General features: G+C 33.3%; 1 protein-coding gene across 1 annotated transcript in view; it reads right to left on the reverse strand.

Moving 5' to 3' along the window:
* LOC149802515 (phospholipid-transporting ATPase ABCA1-like) overlaps positions 1–19,100 on the reverse strand; it is a 50,241-nt gene that overhangs the window by 22,539 nt on the left and 8,602 nt on the right. Inside the window, exons 9-18 of the mRNA XM_089951527.1 lie at positions 18,753–18,813; positions 18,136–18,313; positions 17,555–17,670; positions 10,061–10,208; positions 9,365–9,615; positions 8,866–8,989; positions 7,766–7,834; positions 7,142–7,248; positions 4,947–5,088; positions 601–735 (exon numbers count right to left, since the gene is read on the reverse strand). Coding sequence (XP_089807653.1) covers positions 601–735; positions 4,947–5,088; positions 7,142–7,248; positions 7,766–7,834; positions 8,866–8,989; positions 9,365–9,615; positions 10,061–10,208; positions 17,555–17,670; positions 18,136–18,313; positions 18,753–18,813 — 1,331 coding nt within the window. The remainder of the gene's footprint in view (positions 1–600; positions 736–4,946; positions 5,089–7,141; positions 7,249–7,765; positions 7,835–8,865; positions 8,990–9,364; positions 9,616–10,060; positions 10,209–17,554; positions 17,671–18,135; positions 18,314–18,752; positions 18,814–19,100) is intronic.

Raw genomic sequence — 19,100 nt, forward strand, 5'->3', positions numbered from 1 at the left:
CATTGCAGACATCGTAGCAATATGACTGAAAAATTGTTAAAGCTATGTATGTTAAAAGTCCAAATCACACACACACTCTCTCTCTCTCCACCATTGCAATCCATAAATTCACTTAATTTCATATTTTATTATGCCTCTGATATATTTTCTTTCTTTCTTTGGAGAAGGATATTTATTGAGTCATAAGATTTTGTATCCTGACCCCACTGTGCATACATTTTGAGGCAGACAATAAACTGAATGTAATATAAAACATGATTAATCGAAAGTAAAAGGGCACATACAGATATATGCGCATATAATTAATTAAACACGCCCCAAATTTTATAAAGGACTTTGAAATAATACTTTAACAGCATACATGCACACACACATACATACATGCATGCATACATACATACATACATACATACACACACACACACATACATCCATCCATCCATACATACATGCATACATACAGACAGACATACAGGCATACACACATGCATGCATGTGTGGGTATGTATGTACGTACATACATACATATATACATACATACATACATACAGTTGTGTTAGTGACATCAAAACCTCACCTAACTACATACAAAGTACATACCAGCAAAATAACAGGAGGATTCCCAAGTAGAGCAATTGCCAGAGAAACCTTCCTTTTTGTTCCACCACTGCAGGTTTTGATCACTTTGTTACTGATGGACTTCAGCTGTAGTGATGACATTACTTTCTCTACAGCCTGTCAAACGAAAGTATGGACAGTGAAAGATAACTTATGGAAATTAGCCGATATGATTACATTATGGAAAATGTAGATTAACCAATTTTTTTTCCATTCAGAATTGCTTTGCTTCTGCTTAAATATGATAATAAAGTATTCTGACGATGTGATTAATGCTTATAACATAAATATAGATCAATTTTAGAAGAAAAACAATGTTTGCAATATAATTTCTGGTCTAGTAACCAGAACTAATACCTTAATATACATGCTAACATCACATTCTGATCATGAATGTAATGTTTTTTTGTTTCCTTGATCCAATGCATGTATACATTGAAGGGGCTGAACCAAAAATGAAAAACACATGAATGGAATTATAAAAACTGTATAACATGCAGAAGTGCAATGAATGTGTTTTTGACAGCTGCATATCAGAAATATGCCAGCATTGCTGAGAACATTTCCAGGTTGGTCATCAGAATTAAAGCTACAAGCATTTATCATATTTGTTCTGTAAAATAACAGAATAAAATAGAGACAAACAGTCATACACATAATTCATCATCATCATCATCAGTCTCATGACCTAGTGTGCTCGTTGAGGCACTGTGCTGCTGAACATCTGACCAGTTGCCTCCACTTGTCTCGATCATGTGCCAATGCCTGTGTCTCCGCAAAACTTTTCCTGGTCCGTTCTGTGATGTTGTCAGTCCACTTTTTTCTCTGTCTACCTCTCCTTCTGCCACCCTGGATGCTGCCCTGGAGGACTGTTATGGATAGACTGTTGGCTCTAGTGACATGGCCATACCATTTCAGCTTTCTCTTTTTGATGGTGGTGAGGAGGTCCTCATATTGGCCTACTTTGCGCCTGATGGTGTTACGCACTTCTTCATTTGTGATGTGGTCCATGTAAGAGATGCCAAGGATGGTTCTTTAGCATCTCATTTCAAGTGACTGGATTCTTTGTTGTAATTCTGCTGTCAGGGTCCATGCCTCACATGAGTACAAAAAGACTGAGATGACTAGAGCTCGCAATAGTCTGATTTTAGTTTTCAGGCAGATATTCTTGTCTCTCCAGATGGGTCTTAGCTTTGACATAGCTGCCATTATTTGTGCTGCTCTTGACAAAATTTCTGCTCTTGATGCCTCTTCAGTGATTATGGAACCAAGGTATTTGAACTGGCTCACTGTTTCCAGTTCATGTCCTCTGACTTTAATCTTGGCTGAGATTTGTTTGCCACTATTTGTCATCAGTTTTGTCTTCTCAGCGCTTATCTCCATGTCAAATCTGGAAGATGTTTCATCCAGGTTCTTCACTAAGGTGGCTAGCTCGTCTTCACTGCCTGCCAGCCCATCAATGTCATCTGCAAAGTGGAGGTTGGTGATGTTACGCCCTCCAATGCTGACTGTCCCACAGTGGTTTTCCAGGGTTTCGCTCATGATGTGCTCTAAGTAGATGTTGAAAAGCGTGGGTGACAGGAGACAGCCTTGAAGCACTCCCAATGTTGTCTGGAACCAGTCGCCCACAGCACCTTGGGCAATTACTGCACTGGTAGCCTTGGCATACAGCTGCTTGATGGTATTGGTTAACTTTTGACCCATGTTATACTTCTTCATTGTGGCTCACAATGCCTCATGCCACACTCTGTCAAAGGCCTTTTTGAAATCTATGAACACATGATAGATGTCTTGTTGGTGTTGCGAGTACTTTTCGCACAGAAGCCTGAGATTGAATATTTGTTCTGTTGTGTTTCTTCCATTCCGGAACCCGGCCTGTTCTTCAGCGATTATTTCTTCTGCTTGTGGTTTCAGTCTGTTCAAGATGATCTTCAGCATTACCTTACTAGCATGGCTGATCAAACTGATAGTTCTGTAATTTTGGCACAGCTGGAGATTGCCTTTTTTGGGAAGTGTTATAATCAGTGACTGGGTCCATTGTGTTGGCCATTCACCTGTCTGCCAGATCTTGTTGCAGATTTTTGTTAGTAGCTCTTTCACTGATTCTCCCCCATTCTTGATAAGTTCAACTGGGATGTTGTCTACTCCAGCTGCCTTCCCATTCTTCAGTGCTCTTATTGCTGACTCCACCTCTTCTTTGAGAATGGGGTAGTCATCATCATTTGAGGAGTTTGGAACTTCAAGCACCTCTGGGTCTCCTGTGGACTGATGGTTGTAGAGTTCTTTGCAATACTCAGTCCATCTTTCTGCAATGTCACTCGCTTCTGTGAGGCATTTTCCATTTTTGTCTTGAATGGTACTGACTCTTGGTTGTTTCTGTCTGGTGAGGTCTTTCACAATTTGGAATGCCTTTTTGCTGTTATTCTTTATCAGACTGTTCTCCATTTCTGTGCACTTTTGTCCAATCCAATTTTCTTTTGCTTTGCTCAAGATTTTTCTGATATTCTTGTTTATTTCTCGGTACTTCAATGCCCCTGTTGTGTGTCTGGTGTTTTTTAGTTCTCTTCAGGCATCAGACAACTTCAGAATCTCTTCTGTAACCCAGGGTTTTTTCTTCGGGCGATGGAGGCCAATGATGTCCTTGGCAGCTGCTGTCATGACTGTGTTGAAGGTGTCTGTCATCTCATTGACATCACCATCCATCACAAGGAGTGGAGCAAATTTTCCTCCAATTGTGGCTTGGAGTGACTTGCAGATGTTAGGGTCCTTCAGTTGTTTAAGGTTGAATTTGAGCCTGATGTTCTTTGGCTTGTTAATTTTCTTCAGCCTCACTCGGAAGTTCATAATCACGAGGTCGTGATCACTCCCAACATCAGCACCTGGGAATGTCCTTGTTTTTGCTCTATTGATGCCAGATCGGTAACGGTTTTGAATCAGTATGTAGTCGATCTGGTTATGATGGGTTCCATTTGGTGAGTGCCATGTCCAGCATCATGAAGCTTTATGTTGTCCCAGGGTGTTGGCTAGTACCAAGTTGTTGTAGCTTGCGAACTTGTGTCCAGCATTATCAGTGTGTCTTGGGCAAAAGGCGTCTGGCAGAGCCCATCCCTCTCCAGACCAAGGAGTTGCCAGAAGGGGATGTAGTACATTGTCCAGCTGCCTTAGGGTCTCCACTCTGGATTTTCTTTTAGGGTTTACTCCCTTATCCTTTGGCTAACCAAAGCCGACCTGCAAGACAGCAGGAGACTCATGGATGGGCGGGTGCATCCATTTCCCGAGCAGATAAAGCATCTGCCACTGCCCACATAATTATATTGTTATAAAAGGATATACAATATATCAATTTAAAAAAGAAAAAAAATTATACAAATTTATATAATGAATTGGCATTAAGGCCATTAGGATACATAGTATCTAACTTATGAATCCAATAAGTTTCTTTTATGCATCTATTCATGTCACCATGCACAATATCTATTGGCATGAAAGACAAATCGAGTAGAGAGTGATTATTGGTGTTAAAGTGTGTTGAAATATTAAAGGAAAACTGAGGATCTCTATCATTTTATATAATTTTTTATATGAAAGTGATGATTATTCATTCTCTTACAAACTTGTTCAAGTGTTTGTCCAACATATTGCATGCTACATGTTTTGCAGGTTATCAAATAAATCACATAATATTTCAACACACTTTAACACCAATAATCACTCTCTACTCAATTTTTCTTTCATGCCAATAGATATTGTGCATGGTGACATGAAAAGACTCATAAAAGAAACTTATGTGCATCTTAATGGCTTAATGCCAATGCACTATATAAAACTGTATAATTTTGTTTTTAAATTGATATTCATGTACTGCATATCCTTTATAACAATATATATAATTATATGTACAACTGTTTGTTTCAATTTTATTCTATTATTCTACTGATTCAGGTTTCATTAGAGGCTCGTGTTTAGATCCTGTCATATATATATATAATTGTTATTATGATGCATATCATTTATGATGTTATGTAATGATGTAATTGTTTTTCAAAATAAAAGATGTCATCCATTTCTTTCAAAACATTTCATGCCTGAAGAAGCATAAATGCAAAACTATTTACACATAATTTTTGGCATTTGTGTTTTATTTATATCCCAATTCATATTTATTCTGTATTTCTTGGCAACCTTGTACATGTAAAATGGACTGTAAAATGAATATACATATATGTTTGGTTGTCAATGCATGTGTCTGTTGGCAATTAGTACTGACATAATTACTGGTAATTGTTCATCTGAATGGAGTCAAGTAATAGCAAAATTTGCACTAATACCATTTTAATGTGTGGGGCAGGTATTCCTTTGATGGATGCATGGCAGTAAAGCAATTCCGAGATTGTAAGAAATCTGTCAAGAGCATCGACTTGGGGACAATATCCTATGTTGACACCGATGCTCGAATCACAATGTCTGATCCTGGAATGCAAATGAGTTCACATTTAAGAGAAATAATAATCAGTTGAATGCAATTGTTCTCAGAAGATGCATGGCAGTATGAATATTCAATCTTTCCAAGAACAATATCAGACCAAGGCCTAAGAAATTTTTAATTATCAGTGTGTGTGTGTGTGTGTGTGTGTGTGTGTGCAGTAGAATGATTCAAAAACAGGTTTAGTATCATTGATTTAAATTCCAACATATGTGTTCTGTCTTGAATGGCTGGAGATATACACCTGAGTTTGATTTGTTTGATCTACATTGGATGGCTGTAGATATACACCAAGTCTAATTCGCTTAGATCTACCCTGGATACACCGGAGTTTCATCATTGTAAAGCAAGAAAATTTTATATAAAATATAATCTGGAAATATAAACTTTTTCTCTCTCTTTTGTGCAAGTATATATATGTGTATATATATATATATGTGTATATATATATGTGTATATATATATATGTGTATATATATATATGTGTATATATATGTGTGTATATATATATGTGTATATATATATATATGTGTATATATATATGTGTATATATATATATATATATATATATATGGAGATATTCTCATGTATCATGTATATTCTACTTTTTCATGATTCTATATTGCATGGGTCATTTGTAAACAACATATTTCATAGCAAACATTTCTCCATGAACATGGCTTTTTATTTAAGGTAATATTTACAAAAATGTTCACTTGGACTTGTTACTTAGAATGTTCTAGAAATGCAGTTATTTACGAATTTGATGGGAAAAGCCCATTCATCCTATTGTGTCTTAGGATTTACTATAAAGGTTGTGATCAATTTAGTGGAATCATTTTTGATTGTGCCCTGATATAATTTCAGATTTGCTAAAGTACTAAATGGATGGATTAACACTAAATTAACATTACTGTGAAATCATTTAAAGATATTCTGGATTACATAATTGTGGTACAGCATGACTACTGGTTCATTGGTATATTCAATACTATTGGTACATCAACATATTCAAGACTGGACTTCATTCGGAACATTCCATACTTTTAAACAGGTGATAGAATATTTGAAAGGTAATGGGGATTTAATTTACACTACAATATGTTACCATTAGGCTTTTACCTTGTAACACATAGAAATAAATTATTTGCTGAGTTTTACAATCTTTAATGGTTTTTGTTTTCTCTTACTTAGTTGTAGACCATGGTGTCATAAAAGATATACTATATTTTCAATAAAAGAAGATGAATAGTCTAATGTAAAAATCTTTCTTTGGTCTTTTATTATCTCTCTTGCCATCTATTTTATTTTCTCTCTTGCCATCTTTTTTATTATCACTCTTGCCATCTCTTTCGAAGGATTCAAAGGTAAAATTTCATCATGATTGCAGTCTATGTTTATGTTCATATATAAAAATGATTATAATATATATTGATCATAGTCTATTGTCAGTTTCATTTCATAGGTATACTTAATAAGTCGTTGATTTTTTGAAAAATATCATATTTTAATTCTCATGGTTCTATTGATGCTCTACTTTCAATGGCTTTGGTTACATCATTTTCATTTTAAGAATCACTGACATAAAGAAAAATGTATATTAAAGATTATAGAATTATGTGGCATATTAGAAGAAATTTAATACGACACAAATGTAGCATGATCCAATTAACTTACATTTCCTTTCAAAAAAAGCATCCATTAGTCACCGTCTTTTTATATATCAATCACCTGAGAAAAAGTGCAATGTGTTGATGCAAATAATTATTGTTAACACAGGAAGGCATGTTAAATTAATCATTGCAGGTATAAGACTCTAGATGACACATCTTCTGCTTTGTTCTCCACTCATCATAAGAATAATGTGATCAGTCATTTTCTGAAACTGATTCTCTTGGTATGTTAAGAATGAAGCATGCTCTTTGTGTGTGTGTGTATATATATATATATATATATATATATATATATATATATATATAATGGACTCAACCCATTGTTTGCTTTTTGTACATTGTATTTCCGATGTGTTGTATCTCTTACGTTTTGTTTAAGACTTGTGCTATTCCTCCTGATGGGGTGATATCACCAGTCAACATTCGGAATGTAGTGGTCTTTCCAGCACCATTGAAACCGAGCAATCCAAAGCACTGACATGTAAAATATATTATTAGCATACAGTTGAATATTAATATGATAAATGTGAATGCAAAAATCTTTGAAATAGGAACTGACACTCTAGTTGTGAGATGGCAGTTTCAAACAATTATTGAAGAATTCATCACTACCATCACACACACACACACACACACACACATACATACAAAGAGGGAGTCTTCTGTAGACTTTATCTGCCTTCCTTGATACATTAATCTCCTTTTATAATAATATCTTATGTTCTCATTAAAACATACCATTGGTTTTGTTTGTTCTTTATTTTTGGAACTTTTAGGAAGAAAAGATGTTGACACAAAAAGAATATTCCATTAACTAATTATTCCAATATCTTATAGAAGCTGATAGTTACATTTGGAATATTAAAGCGATGTAGTCTATTTCTCTCTCAACAATAAATTGTACACTCTGGCAAACTATGACCAATACACGGATATGCATACCTGACCCTTTGGAACACCAAAACTATGACCAATACAGGGATATGCATACCTGACCCTTTGGAACACCAAAACTAAGATGATGTACAGCAAAGTGACTGGCATTGTTTGTCTTGAAGACCTATCAAATAAACTTCAGTGACATTAATGTTTTACATAATCATGGTGTGTGGTAAATAAGAAAATTAATTTTTGTTTATTCTGTGAATAAACAGATTTCTGGAATAATTTGATGGTTGCTACTGCTGCTAACATTAATCTGGATTCTTTGAACACAAGACAGGTGAAGGAAATGCATAAATCACAAATGAAACTTTTTATGCCAATTTCAAGGAACAAAACTATTTACTTAGAATGAAATGTATTTGCTTTCTTGCTGTATGTACCTCACTACTGGAAAGAACAGATTAGTCAATATTGGCAATTTTATGCAATATTGCATACATACATATATATATATATATATATATATATATATATATATATATATATATATATTAATGTTTGAGCAATTAATAAGACCTTCATAAATGACATAGGTTTTGATTTTCTGTTCATGAAATGAATATTTGCATGTGCTATGGTTACTGATATTAAAACAGCACCTGAAAGCCTTTATGACATTGTAAAATGGCAATACGCTGCTTTTTTTGGTGCCATTCTGCTTAAAATGATTATATAAATAGGAGAAGACTGGAACAAAGTTTCAAATTTTATTGTGAAGTGAATGAGAATTATAGATCCAATCTGTGGGACCATGAACTGATGGCTGATTGCCACAGTAAACGTCACAGAGACTGCTGAATACTGCCAAGTCCTACTAAATCAATCATCTAGAATTTAGTTCTTTAAGAACAGGAAGTGGTAACGTATGTGCTTAAGGCATGTTTTATGTCTTTTGGCATCCACTAGTTGTAATTTTTCTTTTAGTTCTGAATGTCATTTAATTTCAACCCCAAGAGCGTATACCAATATATTATCATAAACACAATATTTTTGCATTTAAAAATAATATTATTTAAGAAATGACCACAGAGTATAATTTTTATTACACGTAAATCCTCGACTCATCTGGCATGGTTGTCTTAAAAGGAAGTTTATTCTTTAAGCATTTAAGCGAGATCTTACTTATTTATAAATTATATCTAATACCTTGGATAGATCATTGAGAATCAGGACGTCATGTCTGGTGTAACCTGCTTGAACCCGTAGTCTTTCTTCACGCACATCCTTGTCTTCCTTCAAACGTTCATATGAAGTGAGGCTTGCAATATACCTTAAAATAATTATGATAAAATACAGAGTGTACTATATATAAACCTGAAATGTAAAATCTATCTATGCATCCAGCTTTGCAAGTTGTAACATAATGAGTCTTTTTAATAGGTGAGTTCTAACTCTAATATCTAGATGAACTATGATATTCGTTTATATTGAAAATAAAAATTATGTTTCTTGGAGCAGTTGTCATTTTTATTCAGAAGAGCTTAACAAAAATATATATTTCAATGGTGGCAAGGAAATGAAATTTATGAAAAGATATTTCTTCCCATATCATTTAATCATTTGAAGAATATTGAAAGGTGAAGGATGTCTGCTGAGCAGGCTAGTGCATATTATGTGGTATCAGAATTTTGAAAAACAAAAATACCTCGTCAATTCGCATCTTGCTTCAGAGACAAACAAGATGATGAAAAAGACAAATCCTTCTATAGCCATGGCCACCAGGTTCCAGGCAATAAGGTCAAAACTGAATGGGCTTTTGTAGGAGTCCGTCCCAAATCTTGCAAAAATTTCAGACTGAAGTTGGTTTTCTGTCAGCATGATAAGTCCCTCCCCAAGACAATATGGTGGGAATATCAGGAATGCATACTTGACTATAGTGTAGGCATTCTTGATAGCCTAGAGGTTCAAAAATATAATCACTATAAACTCATGCTGAAAGAGCAAAATATTTGTGACTCTCATAATATATGCAAATACTTAAATTAAAGCCAAATACATTTTAATCAAATAAAATTAAATTTACCCAAAGTAAACAATCCACTATGTTACAACATCAAACATGCAATATAATACTCTAATTTTAATATACATACATTTTCTGTTTAAACTGTTATTCACACTAAATCTGTAAAATCCCTCCTTCATGTATAATTAATCATATTTTTTTAAAAAGAATTCAATCATAAAGTGTTTATTTTTATACGTTATTTTGTAGCAAATAAATAATTAATAAAAATGAGAAAAGAGATAGGAAAAAAAATGTATAAAATATTTTGCAAATTATGGATAGTTGAAATATGACCTTAACCATAATGCTGAGGAAAATTTACAAAAATAATACCAGGCTTGGTTGGAAGAAGTTCATTAGGAATACGCAGACCAAAGAAGATATAGTGATGAAGACAACGAGAGAAAACATGGTGAAATATGCCGTTGATCCCTCTTTGAACAGTTTGCTTGCTGTATACATCATTGGCAGAAGTGACCATCTATATAATAAAAATAATAATAATAATATGTGATCATTGTAATGTTGTAGCTGACTTGGGGGGTAGGTGGCAGCTACATTGGGGAATTAGTTGGTAGAGCCAACAAACAAACATCTATGTTACATATTTCTTTAATTCAAATTCAAAAACTCCCCTAACTATTTCTGCCTCTGGTATATATATCAGCCTAGAGTGGACTCCACCAGAGACATCCTGATATATTTCTATAACTGGCTTGATTGTTTCTGGTACACATATCTGTGTTTCCTACATTAAACTAAACATTAGATATCTCACTAATGAGTTGTCTAGAAGTTGATTTGAAAACATATAAATGACTATAATATATCTGATCAGACTCAAACTCACTTTCAACCTCTTCCTCAAAATATAAATGTTAAATAAATGTAGTTTATGTGTAAGGGTTGGCAACGATTGTCAGAGTTCAAGTATAAAATATCTATTTCTTTAAAATCTATATATAAGATACTCTTGCTAATTAGAGAAACTTAATCTACTATCTTGTCTCTAATATCATCAGCATTTTCAAAATCTAAAACTAATTGTAAGTCCTGTAAATAATCATTTAATTAATTTGCATAAACACAAATGCCTGTTCTCACTTACATAGACCATAGAGCTAGACCTGTTAAACCAAATGATTAATGTCCATAAGGTCATGGGGTCAGTGTGCTGTAAAGATTCTGCTTGTATTGTTTTGGAAGATGTGGATTCTATTCAACATGACTATGTACCAGACTAGAAAATTGGAAAACAGTTAAATAATATAAAAGTCCCTACTGCAGTAATCACAAATTCAAGATCAAGGTATCAGATATTAATAAGGTAGTAAATAGAAGAAAAAGAAGAATTAAAAATTGTTGTTTTTTAAGAAAAACATATATAGGTGATTTGTAAATGACTCAAGTCAAATATCCTATCCTTAATGAACATATTTTGAAATAATCAGTTTTTTATTGCTGGGATCATCTCATTCACTTTAACCATTTCTCTTGTAAGGAAACTATGGATGCAGATTCCAAAGACAAGAAAAAAGACTAGACTGAACTGACCAGTGATCGTCAAAGTATCTGCTGATACACTCAGTGAGGACAATTTTTACCCTGCCTATAAAATTAAAATGTCACTTTGTATTAAATCCACTCAATGAAGACAATTTTTACCCTGCCTATAAAATTAAAATGTCACTTGGCATTAAATCCACTCAGTGAGGACAATTTTTACCCTGCCTATAAAATTAAAATGTCACTTTGTATTAAATCCACTCAGTGAGGACAATTTTTACCCTGCCTATAAAATTAAAATGTCACTTTGTATTAAATCCACTCAATGAGGTCAATTTTTACCCTGCCTATAAAATTAAAATGTCACTTTGTATTAAATCCACTCAATGAAGACAATTTTTACCCTGCCTATAAAATTAAAATGTCACTTTGTATTAAATCCACTCAGTGAGGACAATTTTTACCCTGCCTATAAAATTAAAATGTCACTTTGTATTAAATCCACTCAGTGAGGACAATTTTTACCCTGCCTATAAAATTAAAATGTCACTTTGTATTAAATCCACTCAGTGAGGACAATTTTTACCCTGCCTATAAAATTAAAATGTCACTTTGTATTAAATCCACTAAATGAGGACAATTTTTACCCTGCCTATAAAATTAAAATGTCACTTTGTATTAAATCCACTCAGTGAGGACAATTTTTACCCTGCCTATAAAATTAAAATGTCACTTTGTATTAAATCCACTAAATGAGGTCAATTTTTACCCTGCCTATAAAATTAAAATGTCACTTTGTATTAAATCCACTCAGCGAGGACAATTTTTACCCTGCCTATAAAATTAAAATGTCACTTTGTATTAAATCCACTAAATGAGGTCAATTTTTACCCTGCCTATAAAATTAAAATGTCACTTCATATTAAATCCACTAAATGAGGACAATTTTTACCCTACCTATAAAATTAAAATGTCACTTTGTATTAAATCCACTAAATGAAGACAATTTTTACCCTGCCTATAAAATTAAAATGTCACTTTGTATTAAATCCACTAAATGAGGTCAATTTTTACCCTGCCTATAAAATTAAAATGTCACTTTGTATTAAATCCACTCAGCAAGGACAATTTTTACCCTGCCTATAAAATTAAAATGTCACTTTGTATTAAATCCACTAAATGAGGTCAATTTTTACCCTGCCTATAAAATTAAAATGTCACTTTGTATTAAATCCACTAAATGAGGACAATTTTTACCCTGCCTATAAAATTAAAATGTCACTTTGTATTAAATCCACTCAGCGAGGACAATTTTTACCCTGCCTATAAAATTAAAATGTCACTTTGTATTAAATCCACTAAATGAGGTCAATTTTTACCCTGCCTATAAAATTAAAATGTCACTTCATATTAAATCCACTAAATGAGGACAATTTTTACCCTACCTATAAAATTAAAATGTCACTTTGTATTAAATCCACTAAATGAAGACAATTTTTACCCTGCCTATAAAATTAAAATGTCACTTTGTATTAAATCCACTAAATGAGGACATTTTTTACCCTGCCTATAAAATTAAAATGTCACTTTGTATTAAATCTACTAAATGAGGACAATTTTTACCCTGCCTATAAAATTAAAATGTCACTTTGTATTAAATCCACTCGATGACTCATGACAAAAACAGTTCAAAGTGTAAATTCCCACCATATACACCAGAGTTTGTGGACACCAATCCACATAAAATAAGACGTTTTATAAGTCTTTATCTTTCTTATGGCATTGGCAGCCACTAGTTTCACCAGATGATTACAGATCATATCCCAAACCAAAATCGCAAGCTTATTTTTAAGGTTTCAGCAAGTTTAGATTTGAAACCGTGGCAAGCTTGCCCAATTGCAAGCTTGCACAAGTCTTCCTATTACTAGCCTGCACAAGATAATAATAGGGAAGCTTGCAGAAGCTTTTAATTGGCAAGGCTGCAATTGGCAAGCTTGTGTGAGCTTGTTATGTAAGCTTTCTGCAAGCTAAGATTTGAGACCACACAAGCTTGCCAATTACAAGCTTGTGCAAGCTTACAAATTACAAGCTTGCAAACAAAGCTGACCTAGCTGGCATGCATCAGAAGAACTGATATGGCATAAATTAAATTATTCTATGGTCATAAATCTCCATTTTTCTAGCTCTTGATGTGTGAAAAATATGTAATATCAATTATTAAAATGAAAATGTTAATAAATGGTGAACATTAATTAGCTTCAGATCTTACTGTCACAATGAAAGAAAAGAATGAAGTCATCCAATCATTTAACATTTAATCAGATAAAAACAAGAGCATATGAATGGGATCTTTTTGAGTAAACTCTTTTGTTCTGTATTGGTTTGGAAATGATTTACTAATTTACTTCCATGAAGAAATCCATTTGGGGCAGGATAGTGTCAGATGGTTAGGTTCCCTCTCTCATCTGTCAAAATGATAAACTATTAGGTGAAAACAAGAATGTTTGCCATTTGAATTATTCTGAACCATCTCTTGTAAACAAAATCATCAGAATAAAATTCTGCATCCTCCCCTGTTTCTGGATTGATTCAGGTATCATCCTCAGAAATGGATTACAACAACATGTACCATGTAACCAGGAAAGAAAAAAAAAGAGTATTTACCTCTTTGGCAAAGCATTTCATTTCTAGTTCAACATTCCAAAATCACTTATCAAGTCCAAGAAATATCTGTGTTATTCAAGACCATCCTTTAATGAGCTCTAAATTTTAGTTTTACCATCCATTTTGAAAGGGCTAAGACACATGTCAAATGAATGGTACCTCAGAGCTTTAAGCAACAACAAAAAATCCAACGAAATTGATTAGGTACCTTAAGACATTTTGAAATAAAATAACTGTCACCTTCTCTGAGGATGAAAAGAATTAAATGTAACAACAATTGAACAATTATTGAATTTGATATGCAAGAGGAAAAAAAGACCCTAATAATAACAAATGAGATTCACAAGTGTACATTTAATTTTATAATCTCATAACCCTATTGTCAATAACTGACAGCACTGCATCGATTACTGCAGTTTGGCAAGCAATAAATAATAATGATGTGCAGAGTTGTCATCTCAATCATTGGATAAAGCAACATTACAAAGTCATTTTTTGACATATTTAAACTGTAAAAGTGAAACAGAATGCTTCCGCCAATCTAATCCCAAAAACTGGCAAAATACAACACACTCTTGAGTTTACTCACCAACAAGATAACTCCATGACTTCAAATTATCTCTTGGGTTATAGGATTGGTTACTGCACATATATTTGTTCTGCTGGCAATGAAATTTACCAAATTAACAAAGCTAAATTCTGACAGTTCAACCTTGAAAATTGCGTCTAATGTTTTAATGTGAGGCTACAATGGTTGTTTTGTGTTTTTGTGACTCAAATATGTTGTGTGTATATTCTGAGTTTGTATCCAGTCTGCTGACTGTAAACAGGGAGAAGTAACCGCCTTTAATGACTCAATACTGAATTAAGTCTCTGTCATGGAAAACCACATTTCATCTTGCATGCTTTTATTTGATTTCTTTTTAAACAAGCAAAATTCACAAAGCTCAATTCTTTATAGAATGTTGGCAGAATGGGATGCAGCTATCCCTCTCAAAGAAAAACAAAAATTGTGTATATTTGTAAATTTTTATTTAGTTTAGTAAGTAAATAACTGACCATTTTTTTTTTCTCCTGGCAGCAGATTGTTATTGAAACAAATATTCATTCAAAAACGTAATGCCAGAAGTTAATATTACAAAAGGTACTGAGACTATATTTGATGGTGCATACATTGTCAGTAAATAGCATTTACAAGTACTTGTCATCAAATATCTTGCTGTATTAAGTTAGTTTGTAAATAACTTTGCAATCAGCAATTACTATCTATTTTACAGGATTTTACTAAATGGAATTCTTTATCCAGTCTTCCATTCCCTGACAAAATGACTACATAGCTAATTGAGTGTACAATCACTTAAAGAATTTCCTTTATGGTAAAAAAACTCAACTATTTCTCTAACATGTATAATATTTGTAAAAAAATTAAAAATGAGAAAAAAGTCATTTGTAGAAAAGTAACATTTCATTTTTTGCTTGGTCAATAAATAATTCAGTTTATTTTGAAATATATTAATAATGTTCATAGTTAATTTAAACATAGAGAAATGATGGAATAGTATATTTTATTTAAGTATAAACTAAGTACAAGTAATTCAAGTTCTTAGCATTTTCCATCACTGAAAATGTATATTATTTAACTCAAGTGCATTATCAGATGCTATAAATAAAAACTAGATTACCAGTAACATATTTTAACTTGACAGTGTAGTTTCTTATACTGAGCATGATCTAGTCACATCATATATTCTTTAACATTTCAGTAAGTACTGATCTCATACAGAACTGCCCATTTAATTTTCAACTTTCACAACTGATTATTGCAAGCTTACATCAAGTATTTTAGATTTTGCAAGTTTGCAGACTTCGACAAATTTCTTTTACAAGCTCATGCAAGCTTGAACTTTAGATTTTGCAAGCTTGTAAGTAGAGGCCGACTGAAACTAAATTTCTTGTTTCGGCCAAAAAAGATAAAAGACCAAAAGTTACAAATTGACTTTTGGCCGAAACCGAAGCCAAAACCGAAAGTTTAACTACACCTTCAGCTGAAACTGAAAGATGAACCGAAGTTGCTGAACACAAGATTTATTAAATAGGCCTGGGTCATGATGCAATGCTACACTTCAACAACTGAGTAGGGTAACATGTCGACAACGATCAAGTCCATGATGCACTTATCAATTCGCTGAACTGCAATGTGGTCATCAGGCCAGACCATTCTGCTCTCAACCACTGATGTCAATGAGGTCTGCACAAAATTCGGTAATGCACTTTTAGTCACTTTCTCTTCCATCATCATCTTTTTCGAGGCAAGCTCTGCTCCGCCGTTCATGGACCTCTTGAGATACGTATGATGGAGCTCCTTGTGGCAGCTGGCCAGATGACCTTTCAAGTTTGAAACTGTCTGATGTCTTGGTTTATCGCTGCCAAGTGATAAAAGTTTGTTGCATTCTTTGCACTGTGCCTTGCTTGCATCAGAATCGATTTTTGTGAAGTAATCACACACTGCATTTTTTGACATTATTTGCGGTGATTAACTAATCCGTTTATTATTAACTTCAATTTTCTACTTCACATAGATTAATTCGCTACAGTTTAACTAACTGAAATTATCAATATTGTCAGACTTCGAAATCTCTGTATTCAACACGCGAGTAGACTGAAATGCAACAGTGCCTAGAATTGCCTAGCGCTGACTGACCGGCGGACAAGCAGGGTAATAGATGCAGCACTAGTGTTGCATTCTGAAAGTTAAAATAGATCTTCGGCTGATGACTGAAAGTCAATATCAGTTTTGGCCAAAACTGAAAGCAAACCGAAAGCTAACTTTTTGGCTTCGGCCGAAACTGAAACTATGCCGAAAGAGGCCATCTGCCAACTTTCGGCGCCAAAACCGAAACCGAATTTTGGTTGGCCTCTACTTGTAAGCTTGCAGACTTGGAAAAGTTCTTTTTGCAAGCTTGCGCAAGCTTGCACAAGCTTGAACTTTACATTTTGCAAGCTTGCAGACTTCGAAAAATTCCTTTTGCGAGCTTGTGTAAGCACTCTTACTAGCTTGTGCAACTTCAGCTAGCTTGTCTTAAACTTGCATTTTGGTTTGGAATACCCCCCACTCAACACTCACATAAAAAAATCTTTCTTACTTTTTCATGCCATATCCATGAAGGCTAAATTGACAATCGACCAGGACAGAAAAGTCACACATTAATCATTGTGGTATATTAACATGGTAATGAATAAAATCTTTACAAAACCTATAATTGTTTCCTATAGAAATTTGCTCTAATTATCAATTAATGCTGCCATTTCAACCCATATACTGAACTTGCAACATTTCCCTTCAGTACATTATATTGGATAGCCTACTCATCTCCAGAATTAAATATACATTGATTGGCCATGTTCATTGATGTATACACAAATCAACATCATTATCTCATTTATGATTCAAAATAAAAATTATAATGCACACATCTAGGTTAATTAGACAAAAGTAAACATTATGGTGCATAATATGTATTGTAGGATTGTGACCTTTAATTACCTCATTTGTTTTCTTTCTAAATCCAAATTTGGATTGCAATGGTTTTTTTATGGACAGGTTGCACAAAATAAATAAAAGATACTTTAATTGCTTTAAATATTTTACGACCTTACCCGTATAGGAGTAGGAGAACTATAACCGCTGCAGCATTCTCCCGAACCCAGAAGATGTTGAGCCTGAATATTGCCAATAGTGCGAATGCAATGGCAACTGGTAAGCAATACATCACCTGTAAATATCGTTTGCAACAAAAAGCATATACATACCAATATAATACATATAAATGTCTCTATTTGAATTTAGTAGATATCATTCAAAAGGAGAGTTTTAAAAAAAATATTTGACTTTACATGTTATATACTAAATAAAGAAGCCTGCCATACACATAAATTCTTTTACAAAATTAAAAGTATTCATGAAATTGGGTTGATCATTATTCATTCAGTAGGTGAAGAGTTCACATTGGAAAGCAATTAAAACAAAACATGAATAACTACAGAATCTTTGTTATCAATGACCTAGAGAATGCATCATCTGTACATATTTTATACCTGTAGAAATGAATATCTAAATGAAAATGTATGCTCAAATCATTTGTAAAAAGGTCAATAATTTATGATAGAATATGCAAAGTTACAATTAACATATGGCTGACTTTGAAAAAAGTAATCTCAAAGATTAAGTTGTTTCTTACCAGGTCCCATATAAGGGAAGTCATCCAATACATAAATGTTCCTACACCTCCTATATGCAGTAGATGCCTCTCTTTGTTGCTGTTTTCATTAAGGACAAACAAAATGAGTCCCAGTGGAACAAGGGTGAAGGCAAATACGATGAAAATCTTTAATGCCATGTTTGAGCCATCTTGTACTCTGAAGAAAATGGGTTACTGCATAATTCCAGTTAGTTCTTTATAGCCACAATATATAATAAATACACTAGTACTTTGAATAATAATGAACTCATTGCTATTACTGTATGTACCTACTGAAAAGTTGATATGTAAATGCACAGATCTAGATCTGCCATCACATAATGTGCCAGCAGATTTGAGTCTGTACAGTTTCTGAGGAGAAGAAACAAGGACATTATGTGACAACAGATCAGGATCTGTGTTGTTAGCAGTTGGACAATGCTTATAAGTGTGTAGGTATGGTATTTTAAATGTAATAATGGGCTTTAATTTATGTACTTTATCTTGAGTTGTATGTAGTTGTATGTCAATGACATTTTCAAACATGAACAAACATATATTTTTAAGAAGTTCATTTTAGATTACATTTTACAGTTATAGAAAGATAATAAACTTACAAAGTTTCTCTTGAAAGTTGTCGTCTGTTGAATGTGATGGGATGATTGTAAGCAGTGATACCTGAAACAATATATATGTGAGTGTTTCCATGACAGAATCATAAGGGATCAACCTGTACTAATTGTATATGTTAACTTCATTCAAAAATTTTGCAAGCATGCATACGGTAAACATAAATGAAATATTCATTGTCAATATTTGTAAATGATATAAGAAAATATCGTATTACTGAAGACTCTTGTATTCATATTCCTGCCTCTATGATGTATTTACCTTGACAATGTCAATTATTTAAAGTGCATGTTTCTAAAAGTCACAGGGAAATGTTTCTTTAGGTACACAAGGAA

This window comes from Sinohyriopsis cumingii, chromosome 3 (genome assembly GCF_028554795.1).
Source record: "Sinohyriopsis cumingii isolate HCF-2022 chromosome 3, ASM2855479v2, whole genome shotgun sequence".
Classification (NCBI taxonomy): domain Eukaryota; kingdom Metazoa; phylum Mollusca; class Bivalvia; order Unionida; family Unionidae; genus Sinohyriopsis; species Sinohyriopsis cumingii.